We start from the raw sequence: 23,119 nt of genomic DNA, 5'->3' as shown, positions 1-23,119 counted from the left end.
TGGGGCCTGCAACTTACTTGCCTTCATAACCCGCAGCAGTAGTCCCTAAACTGCTGACTTTAACACCCATATGCTAAATCCCAAAGGTTTTCCTACTGTTGCTTTTCAAAGCAAGGACAGTCTGGGAGAGCACATTTGTCACTCAGAGCAGAAGGGCCCAAATGAAGCTTCCTGAAGCTTCTGCCCCAAGACCCTCCCAGCCACAGCAAACCTCCCACCGGGGGAAGCTTGTTGCTCTCAAGAGCCTCACACTGAACAACCAGAAGAGCAGGCACCCCTGGGGTTTTGTTTTTTCACTTTGCAAATGTATTGAAGTGTTATTCCCAATTTTCACAGGGCCCTCTGTGATTGAGAAGTTTTTACTCTGAACCCACTCTGAGAGATATTTACATCAATTATGAAATCTTCAGCTTTAAGATCCACATCTGGAGGATCCTTTTCTGGCTTGGAATTAGCAATGCTTTCTGCCAGGCTATTATTCTGAAAAAAAAAGAAAAAAACAAACAAACAAACAAACAAAAAAACACAAAAAACAAAAAACCAAACAAGTAACTCAGGTTACATTTATGCACTATTAGTCTAGACCAAGGCAACAAAATGCATGACAGAACGTGTCACTAAACTAAAGCTTTTGTTTCTTCATAGCTTGACAAGACTCTTCTTGCAGCAATCTGGTTGTTTGAATCCTTGTATACCATAGCTGTAAGTTTTCTACCAATTTTTAGAAACAAAACAAGCTTATATAATTGACAAGAGCCAAATACTGCCAGCCTGTGGGTGAAGAGTTTTACACCTGATGACAGGAAGAAAGGGGGAGGGGAGGAAGAGAGAAGTATCTACCCAGGATGCTGAAGTCATCATGAAAGCAAAAAATAAGTACCTTCAAGCAATTGTTTTACTAATACAAATGTTCTGCAATTAAGTTCCCTAAAGCTGAATACTAAATGTTTTTACTGAAGTTTTGAGGTTTTTTAAATGAAGGGCTGCAGGATCTCACCATCTAATAAAGCTTTTATATCTATACATTGAAACATATAAAAAAAAAAACCAAACCCAAGAGACAGACAAGATCAGTAATGTCATTGATCACTATAAAAAAAACAAACTCAGAAGCAGCAAGTTCCTTGGCAAATTTTGGAGGGGATGGTGACCTAGTTCGAAAGCTGAAACCCACCAGGGGGTTTTGTCTGGTTTGGGACCTGAAAAAACATACCCCGTTGATAGCTAGGCTAAAGCCCAGCAGAGGAACACAGTGTGGTAAGGAGCAGTTGTTCATGGAACCGTAAGTTCTCATTAAAAGGCTGTGGCTGAGCAGGACAGAGAAGGTGGCCTGTTCACCTTTGTCCAGGACTGTTGTGTTCTAGGGAAGATGCAAGATTTGATGAAGCAAGTTTTCCTGGGAGCAACTGAGACTCCTGAGAGAAAAGCTTCAAGTGCAGCACAGAGCAGCCAGGAGACAAGTCCAGAAGGCAATGAATTTAACCAGCAGCATTTCTTATGCTGCTACTTTGTGCATTGTAAAGACAGGGAGATTGCTAAAAAGAGCAGGGAATCACACATATCACCAAGCTGAGGCAGGTAAGTGGTTTGTTGTGACTCAAGAAGCTGAAGAAAGGTTTAGACTGAGAGCAAACCTAGAGGAAAGAACTGCCAGGAGGCAGCCTATTTATAAGCTATTCTATTCTGTATCAGAATGTACGTATGCTAACTTTCTCTTTTTTTGTTGTTGTTGTTTGCTTGCTTTTTTTAAGTCACCTCTTCCAGTTTGCATTAACTGGAAACTTAGCTTTGAATTTCAGAACTCTGTAGTTATTTGGAATGTTCTCCGGGCTCTGGCCGGCTTGAGGATTACAAAACTAGACAGGGCTTTGAGCAACCTGCTCTAGTTGAAGATGTCTCTGCTCACTGCAGGGAGTGTGCAGTAGATGGTCTTTAAAGGTCCCTTCCCCCCAAACCATTCTGTGATTCTAACCATGATGGCATCATGGTCTCTTAAGAGCAGAACAGACACAGCTATGTCTTGTCTAGCCACTGCTCATCTCCAGCACTTCAAAGAAGATGAGCTTCCAACAGTCCTGCAACAGGAACCTCCTGCACCACAGAGGAGCATCAGGAGCTGCAAAGCATCAGCTGGGTACAACCACGGCACCAACAGTGACCCCTTCTCCCTTCAGAACAACACACTGGATATACCAAGACTCAACACCTCCACATGGATTTTCAAAGTGAGAGTTTTTCTTTTCATTAACCAAGCTTCTAAAAGAAGCTGTTTAAAGGAGGAACTCATGCAATTCACTCTCTTGCCCACCTCCTTATCTGTCAGGCTGTGTATCCTGAACTGCTCCTCCAATGGGCAGAAATCAATGTACAGCCATTTCATGTTGTACTGACCTCTGTCTGAAGGTGTTCTGCTTCCTCCTACTTTTTTAATACAGAATCTCTTAATGCTACTTTTTCTTAGACAAAGAACACAAGCAAATCTTCCCTTCAAACAAAGACGAATAGAGCAGTAGAACCATAGAATCATAGAATGGTTTGGGTTGAAACGGACCTTTAAAGGTCATCTGGTCCAATCCCTCTGCAATAAGCAGGGACATCTTCAACTAGATCAGGTTGCTTAGAGCCCCAACAAACCTGACCTTGAATGTTTCCAGGGATGGGGCATCTACAACCTCTCTTGGGCAACCTGTTCAGTGTTTCACCATCCTAATTGTAAAAAATTTCTTCCTTCTATCTAGTGTAAATCAATCCTCTTTTATTTTAAAAATTTAAGATTTTAAAAATGCTTCCACTACTTTGGCTGGGGCTGTGGGTAGGTTTTCTCTGCTGAAGCCAGAGTTTAGCTCACTTACTCTGAGGTGTATTAAGGGGAAACGGCGACAACAGTTCAGTGCCATGGAGAAACGTGGGCAGCAAACAGCCCCAGTGGAGACCAAGGGGGTTCTGCACAGCTACGTGCAGAAAGGTGTCCGTACGCGGCACCACACTCAGGTCAACAGCTGTGTCCCAACAGAAGACGAGACACAGACATGTTCAGAAACAGTACTAGTTGTCAGTAAGACAAGTAGTACCCCTTCTCTAACTTTTTTCTTGGAAAGAGCGGAATTTTTTTTATTAAAGCTTTACAAATACGTCTGGAAATTTGGCATGGAAAGTTTTAAGCAAAAGTCACTGAAGTTTAGAGATAATTAACTGATGATTTGATAACATGGTATAGCACATTACAAGAAAATCTGAGCCACCAGAAGTAACGTCAGCTCTAATACAACATTATTTTGAAATAAGACAGCAGCAATTGAACTGATGTCTGATGAGTGCTTTGAAAAGCAAACACTGGAAAAATTACATGCGTGCTTATGCTCAGTATTTAACTGAATTAAGAAATTCAGAAGTTATTATTCACTTGTTTGTTCTCAAAATAAAACACACAAATTACAATTGAAAGCAAAAGTGTTCCTTATGATTTTGAAATTTTAATAAATACAAGATGGTTGTAATAATCATTTTAACCAGATGGACTGTAACAGCTTTTTATGCAATTTTGCATTTTTCAGAAAACTATGTTTTCTGGAAATACCTCTGCAATACCTCTGAATTTCCACTTCTTGCCATTCTTCTGGCTGTTTGCAGATAAAACTCTTCCCAGTTTCCTATAATGTTTCATGACTCAGCAACATAAAGACAGTAGGAGAACTTCTGACACTATTTTTGGAATAGCAGCTAAGCAAAAAAAAAAAAAAAAACCCACAAAAAAAACCCCCAAACCCAAAACAAATAAACAGAACCCACACAGAGATAGAGAAAAAAAGATGCTCAGCAACTTAGAAAACATTTTTAGAGGGAGAGAATTCAGAATCTTCCACCAATGGACATTACCTTTACAACTTCCCTCGCTGTTTCAGGTTGAGTTTCTCCCAAAAACTTGTATAATTCACGCCGTTCTATTTTATGCAAAATTTCTCGTGCCTCCTTCAGGTCTGGACAACTTGAGTGCAGAATTTCCAAGTAGATATTATCTGCCAAAGTTGCATTCATTTTTATTAAGCATGTCAAAATCCAGCGTCACAGCAAAACACATGTACAGGGACAAAGGTTAAAGCAACAAGAAAAACTGCTGGTTCAGGAAAGACACGCTCAGAGAATGACTGAACATACTAAGTCTGGCAACTGAGAAGTCACATCTTCATTATCATCAGATTCATAACAGTTGTTGACAGAAAAACTAGCTCAATTCTCACTCTTGCAACAAGTTTTATTATTTCAGTGGAAGTTGCTTCCTCTTGTTCAGCAGAATATGCACCAGCACTGATCGGTTCGAGGACAAGGGTACTCCATCTTGTACAAGAATAAAGTACTTCCATTAAACCTTCAGAATTTCTCAGACTTCAGATGCCAGCAAAGTCCTTCCTCCTGTCTCCATGTGACAGTGAAGTACACAGGGTGCTCCCACCATCAATAGGAGCAGGGAGACACAGGTTTCTTTTGGTGTGGCTTTGGAGCAGAAAGTTTCTTTTTGGCTGTCCTAAAGAAACTGCTGCTGCCAGGATGCTGCTCGCCTGTCACAACCAACGCAGCTGTCTATTCGCGTTCCCCAGGTCCCGTGGGACCGCAACTGGCATAAGAAGCTCCCAACACACTCCAGAAGCAAACTATGAGCCATGCACCAAAACACCTTGAACTGACAGGGGGGGTCTATGGACAAAGTAGATCAAAGTCAGGAACCTCTTCACAAGGAACAACAGACTAGGTCTCTTCAGATTGAGAGCAGAGATAATGTAGGGGAAAAAGAAACCCATGAACACATCCATTGTGCAAAAGCACTAGTGACAAGGAACGGTTTGTTGTCTCATCCTTTACTAGGATTTGCTGTCAAATCAGGAGTCAACAAATTAAAAACTAACAGTGGTTCTTCACCTCTCATGCAAGAAAGTTAGGGAACTTTCTGCTGCAGAACCTCACAGAGGTTTATCATTTGCAAAGATCCAAGAGGCAACTGGACAGTTTCACAGAAGCATCACTCATCATGGACTACTGAAAACAAGCCTATTGCCCTCTCAGAAGCCCCTATGGTTGCAACCACCAGATACAGGGAAGACAGTGCCTTGGTTTAAGAGGAAGAGAACATACTCATCCTTGGTGGTCCACTGTTACATCTGATGTTGGCATATTCCTCGCATCAGTCTCCTTGTTGAACAGCACAGTGCCGGCAAGTAGCTCCTTACTGTGGCAGATGGCAAGAGGCAGGGAGCAGTCCTGGTACCGTTGCCCTGAGCTGTGCTCCCCACCAGGTACTGCAGGTCAGCAGGTGCTAACTTGGACCTGCTGGCACAGGACTGTGGTGCTAACTTGCCAGCACAGCTGATCTTACAGACCAGACAGCCACCAGGGAACAGATCCTAGCCCACAAAGAACTTCATCTCAGTTCTTTTTGCCTTTCTGCCAGCCTTCCACAGCCCACCCCTGCAATTCATGCTCTCCAATCACTACTGCCACTCAGAGCCAGCCACTCCTCCCTGGGGCTGGCAGCATCAGAGGGGCCAGGCAGCTCCTCACCTCAGCGCTCCATGCAGCCCCCCTTCAACCGCTTGAAGCAGCAGGTCAGGCTGAATGTTGCTGTGGCAGATGAAGGCTTGTCAGCAGAAGGCCTTCTGCACAACATCGGTTAAGGCACACAGGATGCTCTGCAACAGTGCTCTCAGCCTGTTCCCTTGTCCGTAGACCAAAGACGGAAGTTCTTGAGTTTCTCTGTTGGCCAGTCAAGGCTTGGTGATGGAAACTCGGGAAAGTTGTCTTGCCACTCAGGAGAGACACCTTGGGAGTCCTCGTGAGCTGTAGTTCACAGGTACTGCAAGAGCTGCCAGTACTCAGGAGCGCTCTTCAGCAGGGTCTGCAGCATCCTCTACCCTGCAGTCACCCAACCACAAGTCCCTCAGTGCAGCAGGACCTGCCCTGCTCCACGCTACCCTCCACCCCCAACACTGCACCAAGCCCTCAACACCAACCAGAGGAACGCTGGTGTGCCGCACAGCGAAGACCAGGAAGAGCAGACAAAACCAAGATGCCATGGTGGTGTGAAGACGTGGAACTACACAACAACACAACTCAAGCCAGTTTCCATGAATTCAGTACTTTCTCTGTGTTTCCTCTTCACAACACTGCGCCAGACCTTGAGAACTGGATGCCAGCAGTCAGACTATATTTCCTTGAAAACATATTTCCTTGAAAACATCACAAGTCTCAGCTCTTGTTTGCTTCACTCTGTAATCACACTGGAGTTCCCCTGCATGTCTTCAAGCAGGTTGGTTCTCGTCAGGTGAGTACACTGAGTAGCATTCTCACAAGCTCTTATCCGAGCAACCAGAAACTTGCAGCAGTAAACTAAGTTTTCATATATTCTGTTTTCTTCTGTTATATTTGCAAGCAGGGTAGCAACATCTCAAGCAAATCAAATCACACCACATCAAAGCCCTTTGAAATCTGCCTTGGGGTTAGTTTCACACTACAGCACACATACAGTACTTGTCTACCTGATGTAGCTACACCTTGGACCTGACTTACATCCATACAGGCAGGACCTTGTGACAGCATTGCTTGCAATAATATGAATTTGAATGCGTGCAGAACGTAAGAAGTTGGTGCTTCTCTCTCCTCTCCCCTGTCTCATAAAAGTAATTTAAACTAGATGGTCTTGCTCTCCCAGCAAGGTATGAGAGCACAGAGGTTGGATGGTGCAGGTCTGCCCCACCATCTGTGCACAAAAGCAATACTGCTTGGGCAGTGGGGCAAGGACTCAGGTGTAAAACCAGCATTTTAACAGGTACTCATGTTCTTTTGCTTAAAAAAAACAAAAACAAAACAAAAAAACCACAGATCCAAGAGCTCATACCAGTTAGCTTAGTGTAGGCTTCCATGTCCTCTATTGCTGTAGAAATCTGGTACAGTTTTCCTCCAGAGCCTTCTATTTTTAAAAATTTGTCTGCTTTTTGTAACGCTTCTGTAATCCTAGTTTGAGACAAAATTCAGACTTAAAGAAAGCATTTTGAAACACCTTGTTACTCAAGAGCTAAAAAAGAAATGCATTGGTATGTTATAAATAGAGGACAACAGATGAAACTGCATCCCAAGCACACAGTAGACCCTGAATGCACTGCAATTTGCCCTGTCTCCACACTGTCATTTCACACTTCAACAGCCTTTGCGTTTACTGAAACCAGGTTCAGATCAGACCTTAACCTTCTTTCAATGAATGAGCAAGTACACTTTGTTCTGCTTCAGACTATGAGCTTAACATCGCTTAGATCGCAGAGCCCTGCAAGACAGTGACACGGTCACTCAGCTGCAATGAGACTGCCTCACAGATGACCATATCCTTGTATAGAGTCATTGCTCCAGGAGTTAAATGAGAGAACACAAAGCATTCTGAAGGTAAAGCATCATGAACATGTGTTAATTTCAGGTGGGAAAACCTAACAATCCAAGTTCTTCCCAAGTTGCCTGTACCTCTTGCTGTCATTTCCAGCTTGTATGCTCATTTGCATAAGCTGTTATAATTACCGTAAGCCAAAACCTAAATTTCTTGGCTGTTTTATTCCTCACATGTAGGTACTGTGGTACTGTCAAAGGTACTAGGTATAAACAAAGGACAAGGTACTGTCAAACCCTAGCGTTTTTAGTCTTGAGTTTTAGAGGATCGCTAAACCAGGAGCTGAAGTTTATGAAAACAGTCATGAATCGCTCTTGTACTGTGTAATCCTCTGCGTTCTTTTTTTCCAAACCCAGCATGATGGTTACTCAGAAGCCAAGATCCTAACGAAAAACTATTTGTGGATACTAGTATTTTTGTTTTTGAAGAAAAGTAAAAAGAGTAATGCTATAGGGAAATTTCTGTAGACACCAACAAGAGAGATACAAATGCAGGCAGCCAGCTCAGCTGGTCCTGAACAATTCCTGCTGTGGCATTCCGAAAACACAAAGCCAGGCCTCAGCAGAGCTTTAGTATGTTTGCTCATTACTCTACTCTGTTAGTAACTTTGCTCTACTAACCAGACAGTTTGAGGTAAGTGGTTTCTAAGTTGTAGATTAAGATTTGACTTCAGCTGTTGACAGTTAAAACAGCATAAGCACACCCTGGTCCTACACTACTTCAGGGTTCTAGTAAGTTTCTTCTAATTGAATGTCATGTGGAAGGATGTTGTTGTCCTCCTCTTGTTTTTGGTTTGTGTTGTTTGGGTTCTTTTTGTAACCACAGCCTCTATGACACTCTAAGCACTAAGCCTTGCCACAAGAATCGGATTATATAGCCCAGTGGCTTTTACTGTATATCACACCCTTCACACATTATCTGAATATTCCAAATGGATAATCAGCTTCAAGAATTTAAAAATAAATGGTATGCAAGAAAAGGAAAGTATAATACTTGCATTATTTCAATGATGTTGCCAATCTTATGCTGGTATGCTCGCCGGTGCAGGCAATTCCGTGTGTGGAACATATCATACAAATTTCCAACTTCCTGAATCAAAAAAAAATCCAATCATCTTTTATTTTTGACATTGTCTCAATTGGAAAACTAGAACAATGAAGGAATCAAATGAGTTGTCTCCTTCCATTTGCAGCATACAGCAGAATGGTTATCTTTCATAATTTACACATTTTGAAACAGCCTCAGGCTGCTGTGGGAGAGCAGAGGCCTGACAGTGACCCCGGGCAGCCTGGGCAGAGAAGAGGACGTCTTGCAGCCCCTTGCCAAAGCCACGTGCATCTATTGTTCAGAAGACCTAGCACAGGCTTACGCACGACGGGTGGCTTTGCAGACTCTGCTCTGGCAGGACCCGCTACAAGTCCCTTCAAATAGAGACTTGCTCTGTTGCTCCCTTCTTAAAACAGTTGCTTCTGAGAACTCTCGGAGCAGCAACTACTTCTTCCTCCTTGGGCTAAAAAAAGCATCCTGCAGGCAACGGCAGCATCCCCTGCAATGCAGGGCGCAGCTGCACCACGCTGCCCGAGGTGGGCTTTGCCATGCCCCACATGTTCTCCATGTGCTGCTACTCCTCGCGCACATTTTGCTGCTGAGCGTCCCCTTGGTTCACCCACACAGCTTACCTTGTCACGCGTACAGATATGCTTCTGGTTTTTTACTTCACAGACCCGAGTGAATTTAAGTAATCGCTTATAATCAAAATTATTCTGGATTCCTAGGTGATGGCAATCCCTAGAAATATTCCACAGAGAGTGTTTAACAATGAGATCATACTTGTACAAACAGTAGCATTGTTGCAGTAGGAATTCATAATAAAAACAACAGCTGTGAAGATCTGTACCTTGCAAAATAATCCCATTTGTCAACATCAATGCCATTTTTTTTGTTAGCTACTATCTCATACAGGAAACTTTTCTCCTTTTCTCGACCGCGGTAAGGCCACTAACAACAGGGGAGCCGAGAAGGAAAAAAAAAAAAAAAAAAAGAAACAGTAAGGAATTAAGTGTGCAAACGTTGCCAATACAATTTTTTAAAAACAGTGGCAATACACTTTGACTTTGCCTGTGATAAACATCCAACACTGAGGTAGAAAAGAACACAAAAACAATAAAAGGGCTTTCAGAAGCTGTTGGGCATTAGAAATCCAGAACCAGGGCTTAAGGAGCTGACTTCGTGGAATGTCAGGAAGAATAAAAGCCACGTACACAACTATTTCATTTCCCATTCTACTAAACTGAAATGCCAAAAAAAAAAAAAAAGCATAGTAACAAAGAGGGGAGAAGGTTCGAATCATTTAATCCTCAGGGAATCAGTTAAACCCACAAACGCATCACTGTCTTGCAGCCTTCTGCAATCAACTATACAACTGTATAGAACAGAGTTTTAAAACAATTTGTTAGATGTTTTAAACAAAAATTGTTTAAACAGCCCGCTGCTTAAACTCCTAAACCACAAGGGATAATTCAGCCATGAGGAAGTAGGAAATCAACGCCAAAATATTAAGACACATTTCTTCAGCTAAACAAAAAGTGCCAGATAAATGGCTTTCATGTTACCTGCATTATTCATATAAATGTTAATATTTGTGTAAGAATGGAAATGTGCAAGCAGCAGGAAGAGAGCACATCATAAACAAAAACATCCTGTGCTGATCACAAAGAGCTCTGCTACTGGGACAACGTTGAGGACACTGTTTACGGCCAATGGATTAACAGCCCTTTGTTCACGTCAGGACCAGGCAGCACCATGGCACAGATGCCTCGGATGCCTCTGCTGAGACACCACAGCACAAACGACTGCCAGTGGAAGGTCCTGCAACCTATCACCAGGAGGGTGACAAGAAGGTTGCCACGTATCGTCTGTGACGCTCCTTTTCCAGTTATCCTGGTGTGAAACAGGCACAGAATCCACACAAGGAAGAACAGATGTTGGGTATGAACCCAGCACAAGATCAATGGAAGTGACAGCCAGCAAGATTTGTGTGCAAATGAGTGCACGTGGGTAAAAATCAGCTTGCAGATGGGTAAATGAATATCCCCTTCCTACAAGATCTCAGACTGAACTTTATTATGCTAAAGTGCCCTACATTTGTCATCAGAGTGCTGGAATGCACATGGTAGAACCACACACTACTATAGCAGAAAATAATGGGAAGTGCTAATACTTGTGGATCGTTTGTTTGGGACAACATGCAAATTCTGATTAGAACCAGGTTGTCACGACAGACCTGCTACTGATGGGTTCTTAATTCTGCTAGCAACTGAAGGGGTGTCCCTGAAGAGATGACAAGAATTGTAAAGTGAGGAGAGAGGACTGAATTCTTTCACAGAGTTGCAAGGAGTAATAATCACGACCTCTTCTTCCTTGCCTCTTAAGGCAACACATTTCTTCAAGTCTTATCCCTGCCTCTCTGTTTGTTACTGCAATAAATCCAAACATTTTGCTGCTGTCATCAAAGCTGATGTGTTTCTGTCACTTGGGCCCCACTTTGCATTGCTCACTACCTCATCTCTGCCAGTTCTCAGTTTTGCTATCCATTGTCAGCTTGTTACCCTAAACTATCACTATGTCTTCTTCACAGGGCCACCTGGAAACAGCACCACTGATTATCACCGCCTTCTGGCATACAGTAAATAGGCTGTTATCCTAACCCACCCATTTAAGGTTTCCATTAGAAATTCAGTCTACCAACCTAGTTACAGTGAATTAGGTTCACTAAATAAAAATAACATTCTGAAGCTTTCCTCTAATCTGAAGTCTCTGAAGTAAGAACTTCTCAGGAAGATGTAAGCACATAATGTAGTGAAGCGACCACCTCCTGCCAGCGCTGTAAGAAATAAACACTACACTTATCTAGCATCTCTTGTGTCAGGATTCTTGCAATTTCATGGAGGTAAAAATAAATAATAAAACATAGCAGAAGCAAAAGTTATCCACTCTTTCAGTAAAATTAAAGACATTTATTGGGATAACCACACGAGCAGTACACTGACTCACCGATTTCCCACAAGCGGTTTCATCTATAGGCCCTCCTATTTGTTCCTTGATGAAGTTCATATCTTCTTCCAGGACAAGACCATATGACTTCATGACTTCTTCTAGTTTATTGGAAGTGATCAGGTGCTCAAACATTTTAACAGAAGCAGTTTCATGCTGCGAAAAAAACCACCTAAACGTTACATTACACAGTTTAAACATCTTTCCTGCAGTGTCACAGCTTTCTCTTAACCTGGCAGCAGCACTGCCTCTCTCCTGGGCACGGTGGTCTCAAAGTGCAGCACTTGGGTGATTTTCTATTCATTTTCTATCTAACCAAACAGGGAATCAGCCTGTAGACAGAGTCCAGGAACACACTCTTCAGCAGAGAGCTGTTAATTTCGTATTTTAACAAACACCAGTAAGACAGTTACAATGCTAAATGGCAAAATAACCAGTTCTGCTGTGCGGAAGATTAACAAGTTTACTCAGCTGATTTTGCTTAGCAACTATAAGCAGAGAGAGGCCTGAAAGGACTGCATTACAATTCATTCACAGCAAACAACCTTTGAAATGCTGTTCAAAGTTTCTGAAAGTTTAAATTCTAAATGCTGTATTAAGTATTCTGGCCTTAAACCAGAAAGGAAGCTCCAAGTTGGTATTTTACATCTGTAAAATACTCTGAAGAAAGGCCAATGCTGGCTTAAAATGATCAGCGCAGTCTCAACAAATTCTGCCTCTTCAGAGACACACTCCAGGCACTGACAAGATGAGACAGTTCATTTCTCCTCACCTGGCGTGACATCTGCAGGAAGAAGACACGCATACACAAATGGATCTCATGAAAGTACACAGAAGTTCAAGAGCATTTGCACTTTCAGGGAAGAGATGCTGGTGACAAACATCTGCCCTCACTTACTTGTCCCCACACCTCTTTCTGCTTTAGCAAAGTAAGGCTGTATCTGCTCATGGTCACCCTGAGGGGGGTGACGCTTCCCAGACAAACAGTTAAAGAGAACATTTGAAGATTAGAAGACAACATTCTGGTTATGCCCTCAAAATGATGCAATAAAAAAAGGCTAGATGATCACCATGTTCTTACAAGCAATGGCAGTCTTTAAAGATTAATTATTCTCCCTTTAAAAATTTCAGTTTTCTATTTTTACTTTAATAGTGAAAGCCTACCTTCCATTTCAAATCTGGACGAGTGAGTGGAATAAATCTTCCATCAAACATGTGTGAAAATGGCCCATGACCTTAAAAATAAAGGTTACACAGGTTTAATCTGAGACATGCTTGTCAGTAGAAGTATTTTGAGCAAGCTAAGGATCTGGTTTGATCTCTCGTATTTGACTTGATCTTGACATCACCTACAAGGAAGTTTCAGCTATAGCAAGTACACTTTCAGTACCACTGCACTTAATGCCAGTTCCATTACTTACACTGCAGGCAAGTACTGCAGTAACACTGAGTACAGTAATTACCCCGAGCCAGCTCTGAAGAAAATAAGTAGTTATAAAATAATCATAACAATTCTTGAAAGGGCCACTAATTTTCACTCTGAAATGTTTTAAGATGCCTGAGGACATCACAGAAGAAAGCACACACTTCAGCCACTGAGGGCAGAACTCTAAACACCGTATGGAAACAAGACCAAAAAAACCAGCTAAAAGCGGCTACAAATTCACCTAGTGGACTTGCCTCCGCAGATATACTCTGAACCAAAAAGGAACAGAATAAATCCTGTCTCAGAATGTGGCCACACAATGAGCAACCCAAAACTGCTCTCAAGTTCTGATCTTGCAGCCAGCTTTTCATCCAGGTTAGCTTTCAGAGAGCAAGAAGCCATCTGAAGTGTTACCTACCCAAATCATGACAAAGCCCAGCAATTTCTACACACAGGATATCTCGCTGGGTTATATCCAGTTCAGGTTGTCTCTCCTTCAGTGCACGAACCAGACATCCTGCTAGATAGCCTACCCTGTTACAGGGGAAAAAAAGAGAGAGAATATAGTAGTGTTTTAGGCTGAAAAGAAAAAGAGCAGCTCAGCCATTCTATGTCACTCCATTAAGTCACAGCCCTTGTCTGAGAGGCAGCACACAACAAAAACTCAAACCCTAACTTGCAAGAGAATCACAGAAACAAACTATTTCCCGTAGTAGAGTTTTAGTCATCAGTAACACATTTGAAAGCAAAAAATACAGCAACCTGCAGTATTTCATAAAGCACAGCCACGGAGTACTTGTGTAAGGGAACAGCAGTGCATCACTGAGTGTGCATCTTGAAGCACCAGAGTTACGAGTCATCCTTTGACTACAGTCAGTGTGACTGCAAATGTCCACAGCAGTCACGAAAGCATTCTGTTCTTCTTTCAAGTTGCTAGTTTAATAATAGCTTATGACAATTATTTCTCTTCCTTTCATTCATTTTAGATTTGACATTTAATTTCACTGAATGGGACCCTCTATTCTCACGATACAAAAACAGCAGGAACAAACATAGGGCACAATCCTATAAACTGTTTACAAGCTCTACACCAACTTCTTTGTCTACTTGCCTCAATAGTCACAACAACCCCAGGCAACGCTACAGGCTTGGGGAAGAGTGGTTGGAAAGCTGCCCAGCAGAAAAGGACCTGGGGGTGTCGGTGGACAGCCGGCTTAACATGAGCCAGCAGTGTGCCCAAGTGGCCAAGAAGGCCAACAGCATCCTGGCCTGTATCAGGAACAGCGTGGCCAACAGGAGTAGGGAAGTGATGGTGCCTCTGTACTTGGCACTGGTGAGGCCTCACCTCGAGTGCTGTGTTCAGTTCTGGGCCCCTCACTACAGGAAGGACATTGAGCTGCTGGAACGTGTCCAGAGGAGAGCCACCAAGCTGGTGAGGGGTCTAGGGAACAGGTCATATGAGGAGAGGCTGAGGGAACTGGGCATGTTTAGTTTGGAGGATAGGAGGCTGAGGGGGGACCTCATTGTCCTCTACAACTCCCTGAAAGGAGGTTGTAGAGAGGTGGGTATTGGACTCTTCTCCCAAGTGAGCAATGACAGGATCAGAGAAAATGGTCTGAAGTTGCAGCAGGGGAGGTTTAGATTAGATATTGGGAAGAATTACTTTACTGAATGAGTGGTCAAGTACTGGAACAGCCTGCCCAGGGAGGTGGTTGAGTCGCCATCCCTGGAGGTATTTAAGAAACGTGTAGACATGGCACTTCAGGGCATGCTCTAGTGGCTGAGATTGTAGGGGGTTTTTTTGTGTGTGTATGGTTGGACTCGGTGATCTCAGAGGTCCTTTCCAACCATGATGATTCCGTGTGTCCCCCTTGCAGAATATCTTAAAGCAAGACAAGGTTCTATATGATGAGGTAGCAGCTATTATTAGACCAAATTTTACTGTTTGGTGTTTTTTTTACTAGACCAGTAAGTACACAAAGCTCACTATTTCTATTTTAACACTATAGAAATCTTCAAAAAGATATGCAAGTTGAGAACAACTGTCCTAAGTTTAACTATATAGATTAATTGAACTGTTTGAAAGAAAAGGTTGTTGATATCACTGGAGTTTTCAGACCCCTGTTGTGAAAGCTTCATTTATATCCCTCACATTTTTGTCTTTTCAGGTTTACCAGGTGCAATCAATTCCCACTTACCTCACTGATTTGACCCCTTTTGCAATAGCTATTTGTATCTTGTTAGTGTCACAGAGCAAGGGCAGAAGCCAGAATTACTCCACAATATTTCAGCACTAACAAAAGCAACTTTAGGCTGGCCAGATCATCTGAATAAAAATCATTGACTAGTTTAATTCCTCTGCAACTTGGAACAGACCTTTAAAACAAGCATAAATTTGTCATTATGGGAATCCTCATGTCCATCATCTGTTAGTTACTGTTTAACTTGTGAGACAGCTAACAGCCTAACAACCTGCCATTAACTGCATAAAGCACACAACTACAAATGCAAACATTATAGATAAAATGGGTTTTAGCTGTACTGGACAATGTAAGGGGATTACAACTGTCTGGCAAGTCATTTATAGTATTCCAGGTACCCTTCCCAGGTTTATGCTTTAAAACTCAAATTTTGACCAGGGAGAACATAAAGCACTCACAGTTTTTAGTTAACATTATTCTTAGAAGAAGAAGGTGAGGAAACATAACATTGATCCATCTTGCAGGTTTCTTTATCTGTCCTTATTAAATGAAGTTCAAGGGAACAGACCATAATCACACAGGATATCCAGGAACATTTGTGGGACCCAAAAAATGCCACGATAGCAGTTTTCACCAAAGCTGAAAGACGGTGATGGCTCTTGGCTGGCACTCTGTGTCAGTGGAACCAAACTCGGCGAAATGCAAATGCAAGAGATGTGAATGCAAGACATCATCACCTTACCCTATAGAGTGCTCAAAACGGTTGTGAGAGGCTCCGGGAAAAACAAAGTAAGTGCCACCAAGCTGCTTAATGTATCTGAGGCGCTGAAACTGAGGAGTGTCGATGATACGAACAAGAAGGGGATGTATTTCAATGTGCCCGTGAATTGGATCGTTAAAAACCTATAAAAGCCAAACAAAAGTGTAATTAACATTTAAATTTTAACTTTGAAAAGAAACAGACACCAAGGTAAAGGTTATCTAGAATGGTGAGGTATTTGGTGGGAGAGGGTAATTGTTTTGTTAAAATAGCCATATCCTGCCTACCCTATATAAAGATTTATCTTGGAAAACTATTCAAGCATGACATCAAAAAAGACAAAGCTGCATATTTCAGAGGGCAAGGGAAGTAAAGTCAAAATCTCTAAAGATGTTATCTGCACCTGTGTAATTTCAAAACTTAACACTTGAGAAAACCACTGTCTTTATTAATCTGCTGTTCCAGCTAAAGCAGGATACTGCAACACGTCTGAGATGCAATAAGAAGTGTTTGGTTTGACATTGTTCATGTTTTTAAAAATCAAGTGAAATTTTTCATAGTGGAAATAATGATTTGTACCTTTTTCATCAAACAAAATGCAAAACCCGAGATAACTGAAATATGTAAGAAATACTCCCTGATCATCCCTAAGCACACACTTTAAGAGACATCTGAGTAACTACAGTGATTTACTGGAGAAGATAAACACACATTTAATCCTTGCCTCAAAACAGCAGATAAAACCACTTCATCACACACATATCTTGTTAAAATACCAAGGCAATTATGGTTTTCCTGCATTCTCTTTACTCTCGGTCCCTGAGCTGACACAGCTCTAGCAGATGGGCAGACGACTAAGGACCAGGTGCGGCCCTGGCCTGAGTTAAACCAACAGACACCACTGTGAGAAACTGCTGGACACGGCAAACAGCAGAAGTGAGGAGCCTGTTAACCCAGGCCTGGGGCTAAACTTATTAAAAAACAAAACAAAAAAAACAAGGGGAGGCTCTAGACAAAGAAAGACATGAAAGGGGAGCTTCTCAACACATTTCAAACAGCTCATCTGTTCATTCAATCTCTCACAACCGCCAGGTGCCCACATCAAGCTCTTAGCTGAAGATTTGAACAATTTTTCTGGTTAGCGTGGTTTTTCAAAGACCACCTGCTGTCAAGAAGAGCTCTGCAAAGGCAAGGCACCACCGCAGCACCAGCTGGCACCACCAAGCAAGGATGAGAGGCAGAGAGAGAGGGAGAGGCCCTGGAAGCGGTGTCCTCCCCACACCAGCGCTACCTTCATCACATCCACGTGCTGTTGTCTCAGTTTGTTCAGGCAGGCCAGCACTTGCAGTCTCTCAGCCGGGCAGCTAGAAAGGAAAAAAAGACATTGAGAGCAGTTCACAATGCATTTCCGTTTACAATTTGCAGTACATATGGAATTACTTGTAGAAGTTCATATTATTCTGATATCCATTGACTCTTTTACAGACATACATATTTATGCAGCTTTTTCAGAAAAACATTGAAAGCATTTATCCTTCTAAAGTAGAGAAAGAAGAGAACAAATAGGTACAGAAGTTGTCTGTAAACCAGTGTAAGTGCTTCTCCCACTTATACAGAACCAAGAAATAGAAACACCAGGATATAAATACACAGGCAGAACAAGTCTGGAAGGAGTGATAACACTATTACAGCCACTTTTATTAACTCTGTCTGCAAGTCTTGTCCTTGAGCAAAATGGTTTCAGCCTCCCTATGACAGCAAACACCTTATCACAAGGAAGTACAATTTGTTACCTTTTATGCCTTTCAGCAGTTAACCATCCTGAGATCAGTTTTACATCAGTCTTTCAATTTAAACTTTAACAAAAAAGTAATACTATAAAATGTCAACTATTACAAAAAATTACTCCCAGATGTACTACATACTGTCATCTGAATCATTTAATAATACACAATCCATAAAATATTAAACACATATGATGTCTGAGCTGCTGATGAGCACTTTTTGTCTTAACCACTCAGTATCCCTGTCCCTAACAGGGAGCTCCCAGGCTGCAGCTTCTCCTGCTCAGACTGTCATGAGTCTTCAGCTGCCGCCACTTGCAAGACAGAAAGCACCAAAAGTGTTACTCCACATCCCAAGCAGCTCAGTCTGTAGGAACAGTCAAAAAACCCCAGATCCCGAAAGATCCCACTATTTACAGGACAAGAGAAAGCAGCTAACACTGAGGACAAGAGAAGGGCCACCTGCATGTGCCCATCCTTCTTGCTCTCTGCTAAAAAGAGAGCATGAACTTTGGCATGGTGGAAGAGCTGAGAAACTCTTCTGGGGCCAGCAAACCAGTAGCTTGTACACACTTATCCTTACACTCCCAGGAAAAGCAACTGCCCTTTGAGGTCTGTCCTGAAGATGGGACCAAGAATGTTTAACTGCTGCTTATAAGAAACGTGTAACCTTTCTGACCACAGGGATGGCCAGCTCAGGGAGGACTAGCACCTGGGCTTGTAACCGAACATCTCCACCACCATCCTCAAAAACAGTTCAGGGACAGTAAATTCAGAAGTGATCTGCTTCCAGCCATCTACATTCATTTTACTTCTGCGGACAAGTTCTCTCTCAAGACACTCACCTAACATGCAGAACCACATCTGGACTAGGGCATCTTTAGGGCATCTTTGCTCTAGCAGACTTGAAAAATTAAAACCTAAACTTGATGTACAGAGATAACCCCCATGTTCTTAATTACAACTGAGGTCTTCAGTGGATATCACTTCAAAGCACGCCAATAATGGATATCAAAGATCACAAGCATATTTTTGAATGAGCTGCAAGAGGCACAGTAGCACCACTACAGTCATGCAGCAGACCTCAGGTAACAATTGCCCAAAAAGATACTCTGGGTCATGCAAAGTACACAAGGTAAGACGTGACGTCTTTGAGAAGGTGAGGCAGTGCAAAGCAGCACCCAGTGTTAAGCGAGGGATAGCACTGCTGAGTGCTGAGGTACAGCACCACTTCAAGCCTGTTGATTTGAAGCATTCATTATAGTTTTAAATGCCACAAAAATTTAGGAGAAGAAAATCAACTAGAAACTAGTCAGGTATGTAAGGAGGAAGACATGTGGGTGCCTACCATCTTGAGAAATTACCAGTGACTGCAACTACAGGAACAGCAGACAAAGGACAGCTCAGTACAGTTTATTATACAACTACCTATGCAAATGTCATCCACAAAGAGCATAGCCAGGTGTGCATCTTTGCTCCAGAAACTGACCTCCAGCAGGGCTGAACTAAATGGTGCTAACACAGCCCTCTGCACTGTATCACACACCTGTTGGAGCACCCCTGGGATGGATTGGCGCTGATAATGGGGGAGAGAGCAGCAAAAGTAATTGGCCTGACCAGGGAGGCTGGGAAGTTCCTGCCTGACATGCCACCTCAGTGGCCTGTGTGTCTTCTCATCTTGCCCCACCTCCAGGAACACTAACCCCTGTTTTCGGTTTGGCCTCCAGATGACAAAGCACACTGTCAATAGAGTACTGGCATGACTGATCACCTGAACTCTCTCTCATCAGAGAGAGCTCTCTGTCCTTCTTCACATAGAAAACATCAGCAGGGGATTTTTTCACCTGGTGTCTACATGGTAAGACTGCCTCAACCAAGAGTTTACATACAAATCATGTGTTAGTACTGTGGTTTTCCAGGGCTCTGCAGGCTTAATTCCTCCAACAGCCAAAGCAGCAATACTGGTGGCTGCCTTTGAAAGTGTGAGAACTGACATTTCCCCATCCACTCCCCTCTACCCCTCCCCTGCTTTGCCCACACCATCCCTGATGCCACTGATGTTGAGGATGAGAAAAACCCTTTCCTGCACCCCTTAGGAACTTGATTACTCCAGAGAGGTCAGCCAGACAGCCCTACTCATCACCTGTATTTAACGCACAGCATACCACATACCACACACAACATCCACTCCCAGGAAATTGAGAATGTGTGGGAAATCCATAGCACTGCCTCCAGGCCCCCACTGTCCAGAGCTCTCCCCGCTGAATGCCCAGGAATGGCAGAGAACTAAATATATGCATTCATTAGCAGCTTGTCACAGAGAAATGATGAAAATTACTGTAGGACACAGCCTGCAGTGGAAAGACGTATGCAAAAGGATCATTCCTTAGTGCAAAGCTGAGATGGTTTGAAAAAACAGAAGGCTCTAACAATTTCTCATGCAACTCACAGCATCTTCAGCTTAACAAAAACAAGATGTCAGATCTCACCAAAGGAAACACCTTCTAAAATAAAACCCACAAGCATGTCACTCCATACCCCCAGTGCCATCCACTCTCCACACCGAGAGCTCTACACAGCTGTTTGACTCCATCACCAGTACCCAAGCTTAGAGGGACTTCCTGGGTCCCTCATCCTGCCTACACTCAGCACTGGCAGAGCCTGACCAGCCTCAGAGCAGCCTGCAGACGTTCGGTGTATCTGAGCGTCTGCATGGACACTCGATGCTCAAGGTACTCGAGCTGGCAAGGTATTAAAAACAACCAGCCTCCTGGGAGTCTCTAAACAGAAAACTACACATCTGCTTGTTATTTCAATTAGACAATTACCTAACACTTCAGAAACAAATAAAGCCTTTAGCTGCCTTCCTCATGATACCACACTATTTCTATCTGAACACTTCAAACAGCTGTAGTTAAAACCCTTTTTCCAAATAAACCCAAAAGATACCTTAATGACTCCTGCCAATGTCTTACCTCATCTAAAGCGCAACCCTTCTGCCTTGTCACCCCGAGTCACATCAGCTTTTCTTTCTCCTACTGATGGCCACACCCAGATGCCCGCTCTTTCAACTCACTTTTTGCAATCTGTGGGCGTATCTGGGGTGCCTCGATACAACAGACATCAGAATCATAGAATGGTTCAGGTTGGAAGGGACCTTAAAGACCACCCAGTCCCACCCCCTGCCCTGGGCAGGGATACCTCCCACCAGACCAGGTTGCTCCAAACCCCTCCAACCTGGCCTTGAACCCCTCCAGGGCAAACACAGCTTCTCTGGGCAACCTGGGCCAGGGTCTCACCACCCTCACAGCAAAGAAGTTCTTCCTGAGATTTCATCTACAAAATCTCCCCTCTTTCAGTTTAAAACCATTACCCCTCATCCTATGGCCCTTCATCCTCGGCACGGTGTGAGCTCTGACAAGCTTTCAGCCAAGGAGCCAACCCACACACCAAAGTACTCAAAACTCCCCACAGAAAGACAAGTAGAGCTCTGCACTTGTGGGTGCCTGCCAGAAAACCACACTCCAAACTGTCTTAGGTCCACTAACCACAATATTAGCTAACAGCTTAAGCAGAACAGCTGGTTTTGAGAGAAAATTGGAGGAAATAGCATAAACAAGGTTAGCAAAGGAGTAAGGAAAAGACACTAAAAGATTGAAAAGCACCAGGAAGTGGTAAGCATGCAGGCTCATGCAGAGCTGATCCCAGTGGGGCAGAGAAGGGACAGTGCAGGCCCTTCAGACACGTAGGATGACAGGAGACATTTATACTCTCTTCTGTTTCAGAAGAGCAAGAAACTATATTCACTGCCAGAAAAATGACAAGGTTTTTGGGGCTAGTCATTTCCCTCACTGCTGTGAACAACCCTTTACATGCTTTAAGACAGCATTGTTTTCCTGTACTCGTCTCAGGTGACTGCTACCAGGCTGTGAGTGAGACTGTGCCAGGCTGCCTGCTCTCCGCACCCAACTGCTGGGGCTGCTCACAGTGGCCACTGAACACCGCCACTCGCCCACAGGCCTGTATTCTGTCAGGACACACAACAAAACCTCTTTTTCCCTAACAGTCCACCCTATTGTAACAGGTACAACAAAGAGCAAAGTCCCAGCAACTGTTGCAAGATTAAAATTTCAACACCAGCATTTGTCTCAAGGAGACGGGTGAAACCCAGTTTCCACAAAGCAGTGCCTACTCACTATTTTAAAAATTGCTGGTACTGTCATTACTAGAATTAGAGCAGCATTAACTTTAGGCTGAAATTTCTCACCAAAACCCCTGGAGTTTACGCTGATATTAACACTTAAAAGGTTATTGTGCTACCGGTGGTATTTTCATTAAGGCTTTTTTAAATGGATTTGTCTTCCTTCTCATGGTTACTGGACAACCAGCTTCTACGCTCTCGATGGTACCAGCTGTGCTGGGATCAGCAGGGGAACTGGTAAACCGTTCTGGAGGATCCGAGATCAGCCACCCAGAGCCCGTTCCATCACGTACACCCACTCCGATGGTCCTCACACCCGAACTCTTGGGTATACGGGGTGGGAAGGTGACGAAGCCATCCTGTTGGGTGCGGAAACGCCTTTCTTCCCTTGTCGGTCACTGTAGACGGGGTCTTGCCAGGCATGGACCCGCCTGCAGCAGCCCCCACGACGTGCAGGGACCCCACCGCGGGGAAGTCCCTCGCCAAACACCCTCCTCCCGTTTTAAAGGAGAAACCGTTCCCAGCGTGGTGGGGTCCCCCCAGGGCCGGTCACACCGGCGGACCTGGCGGCTCACCCAGAAAAGGCGCGGCCACCTGAGGGGACCGAGAGCCGGGGCCACCTTCCACTACCCCTCCACCCCACGGCCTCCCGCGGGGGAGGCTCTCACCAGACGCCGGTGATCTCGAAGGCGCAGGCCTGCAGGTCCAGCAGCATGCTCCCGGTGACTCCGCTCTCTGCGGGGGCAAGCACAGCGTCAGCAGCGGGGCCCGGCCGCCCCCCCGCCAGGGGCTGCCCGGGCCCAGGCGCGGCCCCATCCCGCCGTTACCTCGGAAGCGGCGCAGCAGCTCGGGATCGCCCACGCCGCAGCTCGAGAGGTACTGGCAGAGCCGCTGCGTGTCCCACAGCCGCGGGTCGCAGCGGTCGCTCTCCGCCGCCGGGCCCCGCGACCCCTCAGGGTAGCCCTCACGCCGCGCCCGCTTGGCGGGAGCCGCGGCCCAGGCCGCCGCCGCCGGGCTCCCCATCCCGCCGCCGCGCAGGCGCCGCTCGCCTCAGTGCGGCCCCGCTCGGGGGGGACACTGGCGCCGCCGTGACGTCAGCGCCTGGCAGGCGGGAAGCGCCGCGCGGGGCGGCCCTTCACGGCGGGGTTGGGGGCGGGCTGGACCCCCGCCGCAGAGCAGGGCCCGCCGGTGGAGGGGGAGGGGGTTGTCGGTGGGCTGAAAACCGGGGGCGGCGCCGGCTCGGAGGAGTTTGGAGAGCAAACCACAGGCAC

General features: G+C 44.4%; 1 protein-coding gene across 1 annotated transcript in view; it reads right to left on the bottom strand.

The window, feature by feature from the left end:
• The window catches only part of SAMHD1 (SAM and HD domain containing deoxynucleoside triphosphate triphosphohydrolase 1), a 28,251-nt gene extending 5,375 nt beyond the window's left edge, over positions 1-22,876 (bottom strand). The window contains exons 1-13 of the mRNA XM_074156905.1: positions 22,676-22,876; positions 22,517-22,583; positions 17,155-17,227; positions 15,846-16,006; positions 13,321-13,436; positions 12,641-12,711; positions 11,477-11,632; positions 9,321-9,421; positions 9,103-9,211; positions 8,421-8,512; positions 6,887-7,002; positions 3,877-4,016; positions 391-480 (exon numbers count right to left, since the gene is read on the bottom strand). Of these exons, the coding sequence (XP_074013006.1) occupies positions 391-480; positions 3,877-4,016; positions 6,887-7,002; positions 8,421-8,512; positions 9,103-9,211; positions 9,321-9,421; positions 11,477-11,632; positions 12,641-12,711; positions 13,321-13,436; positions 15,846-16,006; positions 17,155-17,227; positions 22,517-22,583; positions 22,676-22,871 (1,488 nt within the window). The 5' untranslated portion in view covers positions 22,872-22,876. The remainder of the gene's footprint in view (positions 1-390; positions 481-3,876; positions 4,017-6,886; positions 7,003-8,420; positions 8,513-9,102; positions 9,212-9,320; positions 9,422-11,476; positions 11,633-12,640; positions 12,712-13,320; positions 13,437-15,845; positions 16,007-17,154; positions 17,228-22,516; positions 22,584-22,675) is intronic.
• Positions 22,877-23,119: the final 243 nt, after the last annotated feature.

Source organism: Numenius arquata, chromosome 12 (assembly GCF_964106895.1).
Source record: "Numenius arquata chromosome 12, bNumArq3.hap1.1, whole genome shotgun sequence".
Classification (NCBI taxonomy): Eukaryota; Metazoa; Chordata; class Aves; order Charadriiformes; family Scolopacidae; genus Numenius; species Numenius arquata.
Note: the sequence above shows the minus strand (reverse complement) of the source record. Positions and strands in the feature narration are given on the sequence as shown.